General features: G+C 43.5%; 1 protein-coding gene across 1 annotated transcript in view; it reads left to right on the top strand.

Moving 5' to 3' along the window:
• Positions 1 to 14,909, top strand: part of LOC311106151 (neurobeachin-like) — a gene marked incomplete at both ends in the record, with an annotated part of 290,049 nt that extends 275,140 nt beyond the window's left edge. Inside the window, 9 exons of the mRNA XM_084148480.1 lie at positions 1,531 to 1,620; positions 2,996 to 3,188; positions 4,487 to 4,558; positions 4,637 to 4,792; positions 4,966 to 5,136; positions 12,091 to 12,192; positions 12,780 to 12,976; positions 14,102 to 14,253; positions 14,819 to 14,909. Of these exons, the coding sequence (XP_084004606.1) occupies positions 1,531 to 1,620; positions 2,996 to 3,188; positions 4,487 to 4,558; positions 4,637 to 4,792; positions 4,966 to 5,136; positions 12,091 to 12,192; positions 12,780 to 12,976; positions 14,102 to 14,253; positions 14,819 to 14,909 (1,224 nt within the window). The remainder of the gene's footprint in view (positions 1 to 1,530; positions 1,621 to 2,995; positions 3,189 to 4,486; positions 4,559 to 4,636; positions 4,793 to 4,965; positions 5,137 to 12,090; positions 12,193 to 12,779; positions 12,977 to 14,101; positions 14,254 to 14,818) is intronic.
• Positions 14,910 to 20,536: the final 5,627 nt, after the last annotated feature.

The raw sequence follows: 20,536 nt of genomic DNA, 5'->3' as shown, positions 1-20,536 counted from the left end.
TCTGGAATAGAATGAATGGTCAGAAAATAGGCTGATGTCTTCCACATGGCCCTCTGGTTCTTTCAGATCTCTGGATCAGATTTCGTTATGTGAACAGACTTGGTGACCCTCACCCCAGCCCTCACCTAAAATAGCTATAATGGGACTAGGTTATTACTTGACGGACTGCGTAGTAAAGAACCACTGACTGATAATGGTTGCCAAATGTGCTCGCCGCCCGATGACTCACAGGAAACATCCACTGGTGTTCCACGATGTTCAACTGACCAGGGGGCCTCACCTCTCTGGTGCTATGCATAATGGGAAGTGACCCGGGGATTGTGGGTAGACGGTCCTGGCTAAGAATCGCCTTCTACCCAGAACACATTGCTCCCACTCTGGCATGTGGTTGCCAATGGAAGCTGTAGATACTGAGTGGTGTGTACTGTCTAGTACTATGTGTGTTTTGTGTGTGCGTGCATGTGTGTGTGTGTTTGCTCTCTGCCTTTGTTCCAGGCACAATAACATGTACGTGGGGCCTGCTGCAGTCCTAGCATCACGTCAGTCCAGGTTAGCGTTAGTGTGGAGGGTCCCGGGCTGGGGATGGGAATGGTTAACTGAAGCATGTTAATAGGGAAAGGGTTGTCTCTTCCATACTAACACTTGGATGACTCTGCAGGCTGTGGGGGGAGGAAACGGGGAGGAAGGGGGGAGGGTGAGGACCCAGGCGGATTGGGAATGCACCCCTCTCCTCTATCTACGCCCCTCCTCGGAGGCACGGCTGAGTTAGGATCTGCTTGCATTGTCAACTAACGCATTGACCCATCACTTTGATGAATATTGATAGTGACAGGAGTCTCTCTTTCTCATCTCTCTCCTCTCTCTCCTCCCCCTTTCTCCATCTCTGTCTACCTTCTCCCCCTCTCTCTCCCTCTCTATTGCTCTCTCCCTGCTCTCCCCCTCTCTCTCCCTCTCTATTGCTGTCTCTCCCCTGCTCTCCCCCTCTCTCTCCCTCTCTAACGCTGTCTCTCCCCTGCTCTCCCCCTCTCTCTCCCTCTCTATTGCTGTCTCTCCCCTGCTCTCCCCCTCTCTCTCCCTCTCTAACGCTGTCTCTCCCCTGCTCTCCCCCTCTCTCTCCCTCTCTATTGCTGTCTCTCCCCTGCTCTCCCCCTCTCTCTCTCTCTCTATTTCTCTCTCCCCTGCTCTCCCCTCTCTCCCTCTCTATTTCTATCTCTCCCCTGCTCTCCCCCTCTCTCTCCCTCTCTATTTCTGTCTCTCCCCTACTCTCCCCCTCTCTCTCCCTCTCTATTTCTGTCTCTCCCCGGCTCTCCCCCTCTCTCTCTCTCCCTCTCTATTTCTGTCTCTCCCCTGCTCTCCCCCTCTCTCTCTCTCCCTCTCTATTTCTGTCTCTCCCCTGCTCTCCCCTTCTCGCTCCCTCTCTATCGCTGTCTCTCCCTGCTCTCTTCACTCTCTTTTTATACTATCTCCCTCTCTCTCGCTCTCACCCCCACCTTCCTGCTCGCTCTCCCTCTCTCTCTCCTCTCTCCTCAGGCGATGGAGCAGCAGATTCTGATTGTTGGACAGACTCCGTCTCAGTTGCTCATCGAGCCACATCCACCTCGCAGTTCGGCCATGCACCTGGTGAGACACACGACATGCTGGAAAATGTCTCTCCACGGCATCTCTGTCTATCTGTGTGCGTGTGTGTGTGTCCGTGCAAGTGTGTCTGTGCATTCGTGTGTGTGTGTTTGCATGGTGTGTTTGTGGTGTGTGTGGCAGTCCCATCTCTCCATGGTGGGAGAGAGAAATTGTTGTCAGTAGGTTTCTCTATGCTCTCTTCTCTACCATGTTCTCCACTCGTTGTACCCACTCCCCATTTCAACTCTCATGTATGTCTGTATTCAAGCAGGTTGCAAGCACCAGCACTAAAAAGTAGAAATGTGCAATGAAAGCATCAGAAGTCAACACAGACAATACATTTAGATTTTACAAACATTTTCACCATTAAATATCAAAACCATAACAATACCAATTCCTTACTCAGTACCATAAAATAACTACTACCAACATATTTCCCATGGCTCCATTGAATGAGGAATTGATGTGTCTATTGTGTAGAGCAGAGGGAAGAGTGCCCCCTACTGGCCCAGTTCTACCACAGCAGTCAGCTGCTGTCTGAGGTGTTGTTGGTTTAGTCCTTTTTGCTATCCCCATACAGTCAACTAAACTGAGGGCCACATTTTCCTAGTGCAAAAGAATTGTGCAAAGTGCAAAAATTACCTACATTATTTAGCACTAGGAAAATGTTGCCCTGACTGTGCTTGCAAGTTAAGATACATGCATATGGATGGACAACCCTGATGTTTCATGTACTAACCATCTGACATGTACAACAGCTCCATCTCATGTTTCTAACCCTTGTCTGTCTGTATTTGTGTATGTGTATGTGTCTGCATGTATGTCTATATGTACAGTATGTCTGTTTGTCTGACTGACCACCAGACTGTCAGGGGGGTCCTCTTCTCCTTCCTTCCTCCCCATCTCCTCCCCACCTCTCCTCCCCCTCCTCCTCCTCCCTTCCTCCTACCTCCCCTCCTCCTCCTCCTTCCTGTCCTCCTCCTCTTCCTCCCTCATGCCCTCCCTCCCTCCCTCCCTCCCTCCCCTCCTCCTCCTCCTCCCTCCTGTCCTCCTCCCTACCCTCTCCCCTCCCCTCCTCCTCTTCCTCCTCCTCCCTACCCTCTCCCCTCCTCCTCTTCCTCCTCCTCCCTACCCTCTCCCCTCCTCCTCTTCCTCCTCCTCCCTACCCTCTCCCCTCCTCCTCTTCCTCCTCCTCCCTACCCTCTCTCCCCTCCTCTCTTCCCTCCTCCTCCTCCACCATGTACATGCAGCTCCTGTGTCTGAACCCTGTTTTACCTCCACACTAATTACATCTCCATTCTGTCCCCTTCTCTCTCCTCATCCTCCTCCATCCTCCACCCTCCACACTCCTTCTCTTCTTCTCTCTTCTACTCAATAGTGTTTCCTTCCCCAGAGCCCTCTGATGTTTAAGGACCAGATGCAGCAGGATGTGATCATGGTGTTGAAGTTCCCTTCCAACTCCCCAGTGACCCACGTAGCAGCCAACACCCTGCCACACCTCTCTGTACCTGCCGCTGTCACCGTCACCTGCAGCAGACTGTTCGCTGTCAACCGCTGGCACAACACTGTCGGTGAGTGGACTACACACAGAGGCCAGCAAACACAGGGCAGAACACACATATGCACACACACACACACTCACAGGCCAGAACACACATGCTCTTGTAAAACGAATTGCGTGTTCCACCACGTGCTACCTACCACAGCAGGGGCCCTGTAAAACCCCTCCATACCAACCTGTTCAGGTCTGTAGCAGCCTGGGTCTGTAGCAGACTGGGTCTGGAGCAGCCTGGGTCTGGAGCAGCCTGGGTCTGGAGCAGCCTAGGTCTGTAGCAGACTCGGTCTGGAGCAGCCTGGGTCTGGAGCAGCCTGGGTCTGGAGCAGCCTGGGTCTGGAGCAGCCTGGGTCTGTAGCAGACTCGGTCTGGAGCAGCCTGGGTCTGGAGCAGCCTGGGTCTGGAGCAGCCTGGGTCTGGAGCAGCCTGGGTCCGGAGCAGCCTGGGTCCGGAGCAGCCTGGGTCTGGAGCAGCCTGGGTCTGGACAAACTAGAGTTTGTCAGCGCCATCTCCACAGTCATTCATGGTTGCATCCCTAATTGCACCCGAATCCCTGTATAGTCCACTTCATTTGACCAGTGCCTTACCACTGCATCATATCTACCCACACAGCTACACCCCTTGGTCAGGTGAAGAGAGTCTGAGTGCTTCCACATGTTGGTCCTCAGGCATGTGTGAACAACACTACCCACCAACACTCCAAGGAACACACACACACACACGCACGCAGGCGCACAAACACATACACACATATATGCACACACAAACGCAAACACACACACACCTACACACTTCTCAGAAACCAAACTCAACTCAGGGTCAAGCGTCACTGCAAAGCTTACTGGGAAATTAGGCTGTGACTGCACCACATTCTCCTCACACTTCCACATCTATCACCGGAGCACACACTCATCACACACACACACGCACACACACCGAGTTGAGGACCAGAGTGGAGCCTTACATTCTGTCGTTAATGACCACAGCTGCAGCTCCAATGTTTTTCTGTTGGAGAGAAGAAAAGTGTTCTGGGTTCCAACAATAATGAGCAGAATACTAAGGGCTTCATATTCCCAGCATGCTGTTGTGTTTCTGCCCTCCAGTCACCCTCCAGGGGATCATAGCTCTACTCAGCCTGACAGTCAGAAACTGAAATCAATAAGCTTCATGGAAACCTTCATGAACCAACCTCTGACCATGGAGCAGGTGTGTGTGTGTGTGTGTGTGTGTGTGTGTGTGTGTATGTGTGTGTGTGTGCACGCATGTGTGCGTGCGTGATATACATGTTTAATGTATGTGTGTGTGTGTTTCTAGGTTTGAGAGGAGCGCCAGGTTACTCCCTGGAACAGGCCCACCACCTGCCCATAGAGATGGACCCTCTGATTGGTGAGTGTTACCCTGAGGACAGGCCAGACCATTGTACTGAATACTAACTAAGTTATCCCTCTGTGTGTGTGTGTGTAGCCAACAACTCTGGGAGTAACAAGCGTCAGATCACAGACCTGGTGGATCAGAGCATCCAGATCAACACACACTGCTTCGTGGTTACCGCCGACAACCGCTACATCCTGGTCTGTGGCTTCTGGGACAAGAGCTTCAGAGTCTACTCCACCGAGACAGGTAATACTAACTACCATGGTACTACTACTATAGTACCACCATAATACTACTACTATACTACTGTAATACTATACTACTGTAATACTATACTACTAGTATATTATGCTGTACTACTTCCACACAGTAGGCCTACACACATTGGTTTATATCATAATACTGTGTCTGTGCTGCAGGTAAGCTAACCCAGATAGTGTTCGGCCACTGGGACGTGGTGACGTGTCTGGCCAGGTCAGAGAGCTACATCGGGGGAGACTGCTACATCGTGTCAGGGTCCAGAGACGATACACTGCTACTGTGGTACTGGAGCGGACGACACCACATCATAGGAGACAACCCCAACAACAGTAAGTCAGAACACACACTCACATGCGCACGCACGCGCACACACACACACACACACACACACACACACACACACACACACACACACACACACAGACAGACAGAGACACACACACACACACACACAGTGTAACAGTCCTGCCCATGATACTAGCCCATAAAGACGCCAGTATCTGCCATCTGTCCAAGGGTAGAGAGAGGAAGCTCTTCATATCAGCTCAAATGAATTACAGCACCTCATAGTGGAGCTGGGGTTTATAAAGGTAGATGATTATATTAAAAGCAGCATTCTTTGATCAGCAGTGAAACTCCTGGTTTCCACTCTTGTTATCGAATAATGGACAGAGACAGGGAGCATGGCTGGTGCCAGAACGAATCAGTTGGACAGCATTTGATTTCTATAGGCTGACCGTTTTTTTCTCAAAATGTTGTTAATGTGTGTTATAGTAAAGACCATAGGCAGCTCGTGAGTTTCAAGTTTGCTGAAGCTTACAATTTATCCTACTAGTTCTACATGTCTGCGTGTTATATTATTTTTATATGCGCATTTTCGTGGAACACCTTCACTTCAATAATAACGTTTTCGTTTCTCAAAATTATTGTCATTTGGTTAATCATAAAAGTCTGAATTAAATGAATAAAAATCTAAAAGTAAAAATGCAACTAATGCAAGAGCACCAGCCTTTGCCATATGGACACATTGATACACTGTTATCCATTGGTGTCTAAAGAAATTAGAGCATGGAACTCAGAGATAGCCTATAGCCAATGCAGCACTAGGCCAATAACTTCCATCATCAACTAAGTAAAATACACAGGCCTAAAGCTGACAAATAAAAAACGGTAGAAAATATCCTGATTGCAATAATCTTTCTACTCTGCCCGTCTAACTCCCTTTCTATCTGTCTTGACTTGAGTTTTCACTAGTGAAGTGCAACGTTGTATCAACTCAGCAGGTTGGCGTGCTCAGGCACGCGCTCTCCTGCAACGTTATGAGAACAGAGAAACCACACATATACTCATTGCTCACATGGAGCACTCCAAACAAAAGACAATGAAAAACTCCCATTGGTTATGAAATAACCCAAAACTTGTTTCTCACAAGTGTAGCAAGTTGTGAACTCTGCAAACAACGTTTCCACTCCGATAATGAGAACGAAAAATTACTGTAACACATGCGTTAACAGAAATGTATGTAACCAAATGACGGGGATTAACAGTACATTTACTAGGCCTACTGGTTACATATTTAATGAGGAATTGATAAAAAATAAACAATCAAAGGGCAAACAATTCACACAATGAACAATGAATGTGCAAGAATTGGCAGGAAACAGCGGAGCACATTCTGGAGAGTTGAGTGCATGCATTCTGAAGAGACGCCCATATCTTCGCCTTCTTCTTGTCTCAACATAAAAAATGATACTCAAGACACATTATCTTCACACATTTTAGATGCTTTTCAATGACAGCCGCAACTCAGTAATCAGCTAGGCCTATTGCCACGCGTGCTGCCCTAATTGCTGGCTTCCAAATAAGCATAGGCTATTCTTTTTTTAAAGAAGCTAATGCTCCTCTGTGACTAAGTCATGCTCTCTGGTAAAGTATTTTGAATTATTTTATTTAAACAGGAGTAATTATATAATTATGGCAAAACATAAATTTACTTTAGGGCAATCCAGCATCCGAACAGCGCACCCGACAACTTTCCTTTCTAATTTGCAAGTGGCTGAAACCAGAGATCTGTATATAATGACGAGATGCTCATGTCTCTGCCTTAACAATGCGAGTCGTTGTCCCAAAGGCAGGAATGCAGGCGACAAGTTTAGGTCTGCATATTATGCCCATAGAAACGCATTAGGCTTATTCAGGACAGATTTTGGCGAGAGTGAGCTCTCTCGCTTCGCCTCTTCCTCTCTGGTAAAACTAGCGAGCGAAACAGCGCGGCTCTGTCTTACTAAATGTAGCCCATGTATCTGATGCTGTCTGTCCAGAAAAAGTATAACATGCCATACTCCTTTCGTCCAGACAGCATCAGATACATGGTCTACATATATGGAGACAGAGGGGCGCTGTTTCGCTCACTCGGATGCTATATCTGAGATTGATGCGTCTTTCTGTCGTCGCGCGTGTCGGTCAAATAAATTATCAATATTTCAACATTTTATTTGGACGGGCAAGGAGGTAAGGTACGGCGGGCCAGGGCCCCTAGGCCCCGCCCATAACGCTGGCCCTGACAGGGAGGAGCATCTACTGTATATGCACCTATATGTGTGTGTGTTGCTTTCCAGTAAAATACTCCAGATGTCTTGCTATTCAGTGTGATTTGATTTCTGCTGCTCTTCTCACTTAGTTCATCATACTCACTGATTATCTGTGTTCAAAACACCCACTTCACCATTTGTATGACTGGACATAATAACAGTGAGAATGTGTGTGTGTAAGTGCAAGTGCGTGTTCGTAAGTATACTGTGTTTGTGTGTACTGTGCATGAACTGGTGTCACATGGGGCTGTGGTTGAGGCTTTCTCACTATCTTCACTGAAGCTAATTAAGAATTTCAGCTTGGTTTGTTCCAATTAGTAGAGGGGGTCACGGCACTGTACTGCAGGAGAACACACATACACCGCTTTCTGTACTGTGCACCTTCCCTAGCAAAGGAAGGTTACTTCTATGGAGAGAACTTCAACTATTCACATTCCATATCAATCAAACCAGGTTGTTTGATATCAGTTTTCTCAGTGAAGGAAAATTACACCAAAAAACTATATTTTTGTATTTGTTTCATTAGTCCATTGTTGACATAGTCCCAAAAAGTTTTGCTTGTCAGCAATCAAGTTTTCAAGACATGTAACTTTCAAAATACATAAATCATCATATGATGCAAAACGCAGCATCATATGATGCAAAACGCATCATATGGGGATGATATTTAGTAAATATTTTCTTAACTCTTTCTTGAACTGCATTGTTGGTAAAGGGCTTGTAAGTAAGCATTTCACGGTAAGGTCTACACTTGTTGTATTCGGCGCATGTGACAAATAACATTTTATTTGATTTCTGTATTTTGAAAGTTACATATCTTGAAAACTTGATTGCTGACAAGCAAAACATTTTGGAACTATGTCAACAATGGACTAATGAAACAAATACCAAAATATAGTTTTTAGGTGGAGTTTTCCTTTAAGCTGTTCATCACTATAGATGAAACACATAGTAGTCTTCAGTAGATATATTATCTATTTAGTTGTATTATTTATAAAGCAGTTAATCATTATCAGTTATGATACAATTTTAAGATTAAAGATAATACTGTTTGCCAGACTTCAGTGCACAGCACTCTAGTGGCTGTAGAAATTAATAGTTAGGAGAGTATTATATTTGACAAATTTGAAGATGATGTAACCCGCAGCAGGGAGAGAACAGTGCCCTCCAGTGTTGCAACTACATCAGCCTGAGTCTGTCCTAAACACCTGGGGCCTCATTTATCAAAAGTGCGTGCACACAGAAAATACTCTAAACCTTGCGTGCACCAGTTTTCCTGTGAAGGTTGGTTTTTATCAATTTTGAACTTGACGGGAAAGTTTGCGTATCCACGCAAATCTCAGACCATGAATATACATAACATATAGTGGTTGATCAACTGTATTGCAAGCAAATATTGTTATTTTGAGGAAAATTGAGGTGTTTGATGAACAGGAATTATAATAATGGTAGGCTAATAAAAACATTGAAACAAAGGCCTGATTATAAAACAAATGCATTTACCATTGGTAAGGAGATCGCATAGCAGCATGTAGACTAATGTGTTTATTTTACTTTTATCATACAGTGCATTCGGAAAGTATTCAGACCCCTTGACTTTTTCTACATTTTGTTACGTTAAAGCCTTATTCTAAAATTGATTAAATAAATAGAAATAATCATCAATCTACATACAATACCCCACAATGACTAAGTGAAAACAGGTTTGTAGAATTTTTAGCAAATGTATTTAAAAAAAATAATAATACCTTATTTACTTAAGTATTCAGACCCTTTGTTATGAGACTCGAAATTGAGCTTAGGTGCATCCTGTTTCCATTGATCATCCTTGAGATGTTTCTACAACTTGATTGGAGTCCACCTGTGGTAAAGTAAATTGATTGGACATGATTTGGAAAGGCACACACCTGTCTATATAAGGTCCCACAGTAGACAGTACATGTCAGAGCAAAAACCAAGCCATGAGGTTGAAGGAATTGTCCGTAGAGCTCCGAGACAGGATTGTGTTGAGGCACAGATCTGGGGTAGGGTACCAAAAAATGTCTGCAGCGTTGAAGGTCCCCAAGAACAGTGGCATCCATCATTCTTAAATGGAAGAAGTTTGGAACCACCAAGACTCTTCCTAGAGCTGACTGCCAAACTGAGAAATCAGGGGAGAAGGGCCTTGGTCAGAGAGGTTACCAAGAACCCGATGGTCACTCTGACAGAGCTCCAGAGTTCCTCAGTGGAGATGGGAGAACCTTCGAGAATGACAACCATCTCTGCAGCACTCCACCGATCAGGCCTTTATGGTAGAGTGGCCAGACGGAAGCCACTCCTCAGTAAAAGGCACATGACAGCCCGCTTGGAGTTTGCCAAAAGGCACCTAAAGACTCTCAGACCATGAGAGACAAGATTCTCTGGCCTGAATGCCAAGCGTCACATCTGGAAGAAACCTGGCACCATCCCTAAGGTGAAGCATGGTGGTGGCAGCATCATGCTGTGGGGATGTTTTTCAGCAGCAGGGACTGGGAGACTAGTCAGGATCGAGGGAAAGATGAACGGAGCAAAGCACAGAGAAATCCTTGATGAAAACCTGCTCCCGAGCGCTCAGGATCTCAGACTGGGGCGAAGGTGCACCTTCCAACAGGACAACGACCCTAAGCACACAGCCAAGACAATGCAGGAGTGGCTTCGGGACAAGTCTCTGAATGTCCTTGAGTGGCCCAGCCAAAGCCCGGACTTGAACCCAATCAAACATCTCTGGAGAGACCTGAATATAGCTGTGCAGCGACGCTCCCTATCCAACCTGACAGCGATTGAGAGGATCTGCAGAGAAGAATGGGAGAAACTCCCCAAATACAGGTGTGCCAAGTGTGTAGTGTCATACCCAAGAAGACTCTAGGCTGTAATCGCTGCCAATGGTGCTTCAACAAAGTACTGAGTAAAGGGTCTGAATACTTATGTAAATGTAATACATATTTTATAAATTTTCAAATAAAATTCTAAAAACCTGTTTTTGCTTTGTCATTATGGGGTATTGTGTTTAGATTGATGAGGGGGAAATAGCAATTTAATCAATTTTAGAATAAGGCTGTAACGTAACAAAATGTGGAAAAAGTCAAGGGGTCTGAATACTTTCCGTATGCACTGTAATAATCATATTACAGGACATGTATCTCCATTTCTGACATGACTGGTTTATTCACGCTACACAACAAATATTAGGCTACCATTTATCCATTGCTCATTTAATAGCCAAACATGCTCCAAAGTAAATAGACTGGTAGCCTATTTAAATTTGACAGTATGGGTAGGCTACAGTATTGCTGTGCGATAGGAGCGTGACATCATAGTCTATTTAAATCCAGAGCCTATACCAAGGCAGGAGATAAACAAACATATATCTTTTTTTTCATAGAAGTGTGCTCCAGCATTTACTTTTATATTGTTTGAATAAATCAAACGTAGAATGTGCTGCCAGTGTTTGGCAGTCGCTATAGGCGGGATGCATTTTTGGTAAAAAAAAGTAACTGAAAAGATTAAAACATTCTGCCCACACCTCTACATAAATGTGATCATATTTGCCATTGCACTTTCTTTTAGAAACTGTTATGAGTCATGACCCAGTTCCAACATCTCCAAATCATACAGCAAATGAGGGCGTTTTTATTACCAAAAAAGGTGAATGGAGGACGTTTACCAGGTAAGGTTGTAACGCACATTCGAGAGCTCACAAATATAGTATGGCTCTGATTTATCAATGAAAAAAATTCATATATTTTGCATATGACAGTTTGATCAATCCCAATAATTAGTTGCTCACGCAAATCCTAGAATCTCCACATATGCCAGAATTTATGGAGAAATGTACGCATTTAAATGAGGCCCCTAATCATTCAAATTACTTTCAGCTCAATACCCTCTGCCTCTCAGGCCCAACTCGGCCCATACCACTGAAATGTGAGGCAGTGTGGGGAGGTAGGGGTGGGGTGGTTGTGTTGTCTGGCTGAGGTGTCCCTAGGGGTTGGGGGGGGCTGATTGAATCTTTTATAGGGCAGGTGAGCTGGATGAGTCTGTGGTCTCTCTGGAGGCCTTCTTTGACACATGTCCCATCAGCCACCTCACCGCTGTCCTGGGACTGCCAGGTCTGCTCTGGTCCTACTCTCTAAGGGACTGGAGAAGAGAGAGGGGTGAAAAGGAGGAGAGGGGAGGAGAGGAGAGGAAAGAGGGATGAGAGGAGAGAGAGAGGGAGGAGAGGAGAGGAAAGTGGGGGTGAGAGGAGAGAGGGGTGAAAGGGAATAGAGGAGAGGAGAGGAGAGAGGGATGAGAAGGGGAGAGACTCCAGGTGTCCAGGACCTCCCCTCATTAACCTCTCCCCCAGCTGTCATCAATCATGGGACAGTGTGAGGGGAGGGTGGTTGGGGAAGGGGGTGATCTGTCGTCACAACATTTAAATGACAATTAACCAGGGCCTCGCTGGCAGCAGCTGGGTGGGTGTCACTCTCACCATGACTGTGGTCCGTTATTTATCAACATAACAACACATATGAGTCCCGATAAGTGCTCTTAGCTCAGTCAGTTCTTAGTTCATTAAATTATTTTCAGTTGCTCCTGATAAGTGCATCCTCCAGTTAAGTGCACTCTGTTGCAACAATCCCAAGCCATTGTATGTTGTTATTAATAAAACCCAACTGTTGTGTTGTGTTCCAGGTGACTACCCGGCACCGCGAGCTGTGCTGACCGGCCATGACCATGAGGTGGTGTGTGTCTCTGTGTGTGCCGAGCTGGGACTGGTCATCAGTGGAGCCAAAGGTCAGCAAAGACAGCCTGAGTCCTCTATTTCCTGTGTAGTGCACTTATTTTGACCAGGGTCCAAGGACTCTGGTCCAAAGTAGTGTACTGTACTAAAGTTAAATCTCCTTCATCTAATAATAATAATTCATCTTGTTTATAAAGTGCTTTTCTCGCACCCAAGGCACTATAGAAAATAAGTACTATAAATTCGAAGTCACAGTATTTAAATAACATAACTATACACAAAGCAATGGACAGACAGCAAACAGAGCTGTCAAAGATGTGAATCAGAGCTGGTAAATCAGCATCCTGGGCATTTCTGTCATCATCAGCTGGCTCTGAGAACAGACTCTCTCTCTTTTCAGCTAGGATCAGAATGGATATAGTCATAGCTATTAGTTATGGTACATGGTTCTGGTAAGGTGATGGTAATGGTTATGGTATGTGAGTTGGCTGATAGGACTGGAATGTCACATGCCACAGTACATAATTGACATATCTTAGTTAGGAGTGGAATGTTGAGTAACATTCTTAAAATAGTGTGTGTGCATGCAACCATGCGTCCGTGCGTGTTAGTGTGTAACTCTATCTTGCTCTCCCTCCAGAGGGTCCGTGTCTGGTCCACACTATAACAGGGGATCTGCTGCGGGCCCTGGAAGGCCCAGATAACTGCCTGTGTCCCCGCCTCATATCTGTGTCTAGCGAGGGCCACTGTATCATCTGCTACGAGAGAGGACGCTTCTGTAACTTCAGCATCAACGGAAAATTACTGGCTCAGATGGAGGTCAATGACTCAACACGGGTAAGCCCACAGACACAGTATGTGCCTAGTGAAAGTCAACACATGCCTTGCACAGTCTTCACATTTTACTGTCTTAAAATTCAATTTAAAAAAGGGATTCAATTTGGGGGGGGGAGTTGGGGTTCTACCGATCTACAGAACCTACTCCACAATTTCAAAGTGAAAGAGAATTATAGAACATTCTCCAAATTAATAATAATATACAGTACCAGTCAAAAGTTTGGACACACCTACTCATTCAAGGGTTTTTCTTAATTTTTTACTATTTTCTGCATTGTAGAATAATAGTGAAGACATCAAAACTATGAAATAACACATATGGAATCATGTAGTAACCAAAAAAGTGTTAAACAAATCAAAATATATTTTTGATTCTTCAAAGTAGCCACCCTTTGCCTTGATGACAGCTTTGCACACTCTTGGCATTCTCTCAACCAGCTTCACCTGGAATGCTTTTCCAACAGTCTTGAAGGAGTTCCCACATATGCTGAGCACTTGTTGGCTGCTTTTCCTTCACTCTGCGGTCCAACTCATCCCAAACCATCTAAATTGGGTTGAGGTCGGATGATTGTGGAGGCCAGGTCATCTGATGCAGCACTCCATCACTCTCCTTTTTCAAATAGCCCTTACACAGCGTGGAGGTGTGTTGGGTCATTGTCCTGTTGAAAAACAAATGATAGTCCCACTAAGCGCAAACCAGATGGGATGGCGTATTGCTGCAGAATGCTGTGGTAGCCATGCTGGTTAAGTGTGACTTCAATTCTAAATAAATCACAGACAGTGTCACCAGCAAAGCACCCCCACACCATCACACCTCCTCCTCTATGCGTCACGGTGGGAACTACACATGTGGAGATCATCCGTTCACCCAAAACCCTTGAATGAGTAGGTGTGTCCAAACTTTTGACTTGTACTGTATAATGTTTTTTATTGCTCAAGCTCAGTCAATTTGTTTGGGAGTCATTGATGGACAGCAATATTCAAACCTAGTACACTACATAGGGCCTAGGGTCTAAATGTCTAAAGTAGTGTACTACATAGGGCCTAGGCTGTGATTTGAGGTAGATGTTATGATTATTCTTTTTATTTTGTATTATTATATAATTATTATGATGTGCTCCCTAGGCCATTATGCTGAGTAGTGATGGACAGAACCTGGTGACGGGAGGAGACAACGGGGTGGTGGAGGTGTGGCAGGTCTGTGACTTCAAACAGCTCTACATCTACCCAGGCTGTGATGCTGGTGTCCGCGCCATGGACCTCTCTCACGACCAGAGGTTAGTCCTGTTAGTCTTCCTAGTCAGGTTGCCTCTAATACAGGATCAATGGCTTGTGTGTGTGTGTGTGGTTGTGGTTGTAGAGCGGTATGTAGGCTGTAGAACACTGAAAGGGCCTTTGTGTTTCATGCTTGTCAGGGTACATTTGGGGAAACGGAACGTTCGCAGTTCAGTGAGCTTTCTTTTCTTTAAATAGAACCAGTTGCCATAGAGACAACGAAATTGCAGTGAAAGGTTCTGAAAGCACTTGCCTTGGAGCAATACACAAGCGTCACTTTCCTCACACACACATACATACATACACAAACACACACACTCACTCACACACACATACATACACAGACAAACACACCACACACACACACACACACTCACTCACACACACACACACAGACAAACACACACACCTATTGTGTTGATGTTATTAAAGTAGATTCATGTTTGGGAAATAACTAAGAAATTACAATAAGTTCATGTAATTATTACTGGGTCATATAGAGGTACATTGTGTTGATGTAAATACTGTATTGTGTGTGTGTGCGACCCCCCCCCCCCCCCCCCCCAGGACTCTCATCACTGGCATGGCATCCGGTAGCATTGTGGCGTTCAACATTGACTTCAACCGGTGGCACTACGAACACCAGAACAGATACTGAGGGTTACAGAGAGGCAGTACGACAAGGCTGCTGGTTTGGAGGACACCTGGACACTACTGTTAATCAACTATACAGGTTAACTGCTGTTAACTACCTATACAAGTTAACTAGGGTTAACTAACTACCGGTATAAGAGTTAACTAATGTTAACTAACCATACAGGTTAACTATCTAACCATAAGCTGTTAACCAGGTTAGGAATACAGTGTAGTAATACAGTGGGGTCCAAAATGATTGACATCCTTGATGAAGATTAACAATAATGACTGTATAAAATAAATAACTCAAATACTGAGCTAAATTATATGCACCAAAAATTTGAAAGATATATTATTTTATACTAATACAATTGCTTAGAGAAAGAGATTTGGTTAACAAGTTTTTTTTTTTTTATCTCACAAAGGTATGGGTCAAAATTATTGACATCGGGAAAGATTCTTCTAGATAAAGTAGTCAAAAGTGTAGTGTTTGGTGCCATATTCCTAGCACGCAATGACTACATCAAACTTGTTGGATGCATTTGCAGTTCATTTTGGTTGTGTTTCAGATTATTTTGTGCCCAATAGAAAATAATGGTAAACAGTGTATTCTGTCATTTTGGAGTAACTTGTATTGTAAATAAGAATATAATATGTTTCTAAACACTTCTACATTAATGTGGATGCTACCACGATTACAGATAATCCTGAATGAATCCTGAATAATGATGACTGGGAAAGTTACAGAGGGTCAAAGATCATACCCCCAAGACATGCTAACCTCTCACCATTACCAATAACAGGGGAGGTAAGCATGTCTTGGGGGTATGATCTTTGACCTTCTGTGCTAAACTGAAGTGCCAAAAGGGCCACTAAATTTATTGTGATAGATTACATAAAATCCTTAAAAGATACCAAAATTCTGGTAGTTTATTGGTAAACTTCCAAAAGTTTCCATGAATACCCTCCCTTTGCAACCCTACCCCTACATTTCTTAGAATAAAAAAATATATGACTTGTTAAACAAAATCCCTTTCTCTGAGCAATTGTATTAGTATAAAATAATATAGATTTTTTTATCATACAATATAGCTCAGAATTTGAATTATTTATTTTATACAGTAATTATTGCTAATCTTTATCATGGGTGTCAATAATTTCAGACCCCACTGTATATCATAAGACCTAGAGACAGACAGGTTAAAATATAGGTTATAAGACCTGGAGAAAAAACACTTCAACTGATGAGTTTAGAAGAAGAGGTCAGTTATAGTGCTACAGTGACAGTTTCTTTTAACAATGATAAATAAAATATAGAATGTACGATTTTATTCAACTAGTCATATTTAAAACTGTTAAAAACTGTTAAAAAGACAAACCTACAGTTAATTACATTTATACAACATTTGTATGTCAAATACATATCAAACTTGGGACACTTTTCTAGGAAAAAAGTTTAAACTGTTATATTACATTTTACATTTTAGTCATTTAGCAGGCGCTCTTATCCAGAGCGACTTACAGTTAGTGAGTGCATACATTATTTTAATTTTTTTCTCATACTGGCCCCCGTGGGAATCGAACCCACAACCCTGGCGTTGCAAGCGCCATGCTCTACCAACTGAGCTACACGGGACTACACTTGTATATAAGGATGATGCAAAGAGTTTATTTCCAGAAAATATTTGAAAAGAACAAGACATCTCCATTTAGTCTCCATTTTGACAGTTGAACCATAATTCTATGTTCCAAACCGTGACATGACTCTCTCACATCATATCTTAGTATGCGTCCCAAATGGTATCCTATTCCCTTTATAGTGCACAACATTTGATCAGGATCCATAGGGCTCTGGTCAAAAGGAGTGCACTATAAAGGGATTAGTGTGCCATTTGGGATGCAGGGTTAGTTGGTTAGTAATAATATCTGATAGTTGGTCTCCCATCATGGCAAACAGTAGTCTATCGATGTACGTGTCAAAAATGACAAATTGTTCTATGTTAATTTGATAATGTGTTTAGATGTCTGTAAGGGCAATTTCAGAACTCTACTTACCGTGTGAAATGTGTCCATTGTAATTGTAATTTGTTTCTTAATCACGTTTCACATTATCAACAGGAAATAACAGTCCTTGTAATGATTTCCATTCCATTTCTTGTTCGGTAACTATTTTATTTATATTTCAACAAAGGCAAGGATTTAAAATTACTTTTATATACTTTTAAAATTACTACCACAGGCTAGTCAGGTTTAGTACTGAATTCTTTAGTCGTCATTGTTTGTATTTCCAGATAATGGATTGATAAGGAAGGTAGTGCAAGACGTCAGTTGTAGAAACACTGGATAATAACTAGCAATATCATGAGTTTGTTAAAGCCTGCAATCCAGACCTTTGTGCTAACATTCCACTCATTGTACTCTGTGTCATATGCCAAACATGACATGATGTTTGGCATGGCAAGTAGTGGAAAGGAGTGGAATGTTAGCACAAACAGACTGGTACCCAGGCTAAATGAGAGGTTGGGGCATGTAGCTAACCTAACCAAGAACAGGCTATAGTCATCCAAAAATTATTCTTAACTATTTTGAATAAACAGAAAATATTATAACTTTGTTTTATTGCAACAATGTAAAATATGCCACATGTGTGTGTTAACAGTAAGATGAAAAGGAAAAAAAGAAATCACAATATGCAAAGAGTTTGGGTTTGCATTGTAATGGTACAGACAGCAGCCTAGCTGAACCAGGGGCTCTGCATGCAGAGAGCTACAGTGGCTGTAGGATAGAACATCTATCTTACTGGTTTGGTTCATAATAACCATCAATATGAATTTGACATACTGGGTTTCTTTTGAATATTTGACATAAATATTTGTGTAAGGAGGATTTTGCTAAATAAATGCATTTTATTTGTGTTGAAATTAGCACTGCAGTTTTATTTTGTTTTTTGATCAATGTTTCTTACTGCTTTAAAAAAAGCATTTTGATTTTGTGTAAAATATTTTGTTGATTTGTATGTAATATATTTTGTTGATATAAGTATATCATATGATTTTATAAGTTATTTGTATTTACCTGTTGTTTTTTGCGTATGTTGCAATTTCTGAGGCATTTACCTTGTTTGTTTGGAGCTGTTTTACATTAACTTATGCCAATATATAAAATTGTTTTCCTTTTTGTTGTATTTATAATTTTAAAAAATAAAGCAAGCGCTTATGCGACTGAATTTTCCATTTTTTATAGGAGTTTCAACATAACTAGTAGTATGTTTTTCTAATAGTCTGGCATATAGAATATGTATATGTATGTTACTCGTATTTTCAACAACAAAAAAATTGACTATAACCGCATAAACTTAAAAGGTATCTCAATAGTTGAAACTCAACATGCTGAAATGTATATTGTGTTTGTGTGTTGTGTTACTATCTTCTGGATCTGGTACAGATTATCTTATACTGCCATCTACTGGCTGGATGTTGTTATTGCTGCTACTGTGGTTGCTGTTTGTAAATCCCAGATTGTCCTACTGTACTCCCACTGGAAGGACACAGCACAATGACCAGGCTCTCAGATTGAGGAAGTGGTTTATTCACAGGTGTGGCTTGCTGATGACCACTGTTAAAGGGTTGCTATACAGGAACAATGACCATTTACTACCATCATCAGGAAATAAAAATGTGCTACTGGTGATGAATCCCAATCAAATTGGCTTCACATGTAGTCACTGAATCTTCCATATCCATTGGGTATCAATACATTTTTGCACAGCAACATACTTTCAATCTGTACTTTTTCTTTCTCTCACAACAGAAATTTGGACAATTACATTCAGCAGATAGATATATTTCCTCTGTTTCTATCATTAAAACCTGGTGTACTAGAGGAGAAAAAAGTGTTCCACACAGCAGTCATCTCATGCTTCTCTTGTGCTTTTTGCTTCTCCCTCTAGACCTGCCAACTCACTGTGCATCTCTCTCTAGACCTGCCAACACACTGTGCCTCTCTCTCTAGACCTGCCAACACACTGTGCCTCTCTCTCTAGACCTGCCAACACACTGTGCCTCTCTCTCTAGACCTGCCAACTCACTGTGCCTCTCTCTCTAGACCTGCCAACACACTGTGCCTCTCTCTCTAGACCTGCCAACACACTGTGCCTCTCTCTCTAGACCTGCCAACTCACTGTGCCTCTCTCTCTAGACCTGCCAACTCACTGTGCCTCTCTCTCTAGACCTGCCAACACACTGTGCCTCTCTCTCTAGACCTGCCAACACACTGTGCCTCTCTCTCTAGACCTGCCAACACACTGTGCCTCTCTCTCTAGACCTGCCAACACACTGTGCCTCTCTCTCTAGACCTGCCAACACACTGTGCCTCTCTCTCTAGAACTGCCAACTCACTGTGCCTCTCTCTCTAGAACTGCCAACACACTGTGCCTCTCTCTCTAGAACTGCCAACACACTGTGCCTCTCTCTCTAGAACTGCCAACACACTGTGCCTCTCTCTCTAGAACTGCCAACACACTGTGCCTCTCTCTCTAGAACTGCCAACACACTGTGCCTCTCTCTCTAGAACTGCCAACACACTGTGCCTCTCTCTCTAGAACTGCCAACACACTGTGCCTCTCTCTCTAGACCTGCCAACTTACTGTACCTCTCTCTCTAAACCTGCCAACTCACCGTGCCTCTCTCTCTAGACCTGCCAACTTACTGTACATCTCTCTCTAGACCTGCCAACTCACTGTGCCTCTCTCTCTAGACCTGCCAACTCACTGTGCCTCTCTCTCTAAACCTGCCAACTCACTGTGCCTCTCTCTCTAGAACTGCCAACTCACTGTGCCTCTCTCTCTAGACCTGCCAACTCACTGTGCCTCTCTCTCTAGACCTGCCAACTTACTGTGCTTCTCTCTCTCTCTAGACCTGCCAACTTACTGTGCTTCTCTCTCTCTCTCTCTCTAGACCTGCCAACTTACTGTGCTTCTCGCTCTCTCTCTAGACTTGCCAACTTACTGTTCTTCTCTCGCTCTCTAGACCTGCCAACTTACTGTGCTTCTCTCTCTCGCTCTAGACCTGCAAACTCAATGTGCTTCTCTCTCTCTTTAGACCTGCCAACCCACTGTGCTTACAGCAGGGGTTGGAACCAACATTATTTTCCAATCGTTTTGTTCTAAACAGAACCATTCTTTTTTTTCGTTCAGTTCCATTGTTCTGACCAGCAACATAAAGTTCTGACCAGCAAAATAAAGTTCTGAACCGGTTCGAACACCCAAAATAGTAGCAGCTTATATCGTTCGTTTCTGTTCCTTTTTAAACCTCTGAAATCTTTTTTCTTTCTTTTTCTTATATTTTTTTACATTTAACTCGACATTAAATTACTTTACCAATCAGTGCATATATAGCAGCTTGCTATGGAGCGGGCAAGCTATAGTTGTTTACATGCATTGGACAGACAATTGTAGGGCGTGAGATGCGACTAAAATTTTGCGAGAGGGTGGAGGAGGAGGCTTGCCTTGAAGCGCTTGGCATCTTGTTATGACATGCATTATTTTCCGGTTTTCGGTTCTGTTCCCTGAACCGGTTCCAACCCCTTGCAAGCTAAAAACTCAGGCGGCACTGAAAGCAGCCGCCATGACACCTCTGTTCTGACATACAT

Source organism: Coregonus lavaretus (genome assembly GCF_964263955.1).
Source record: "Coregonus lavaretus genome assembly, chromosome: 30".
NCBI classification, from domain to species: Eukaryota; Metazoa; Chordata; class Actinopteri; order Salmoniformes; family Salmonidae; genus Coregonus; species Coregonus lavaretus.
The sequence above is the reverse complement of the archived record's forward strand: the minus strand, read 5'-3'. Positions and strand labels throughout refer to the sequence as shown.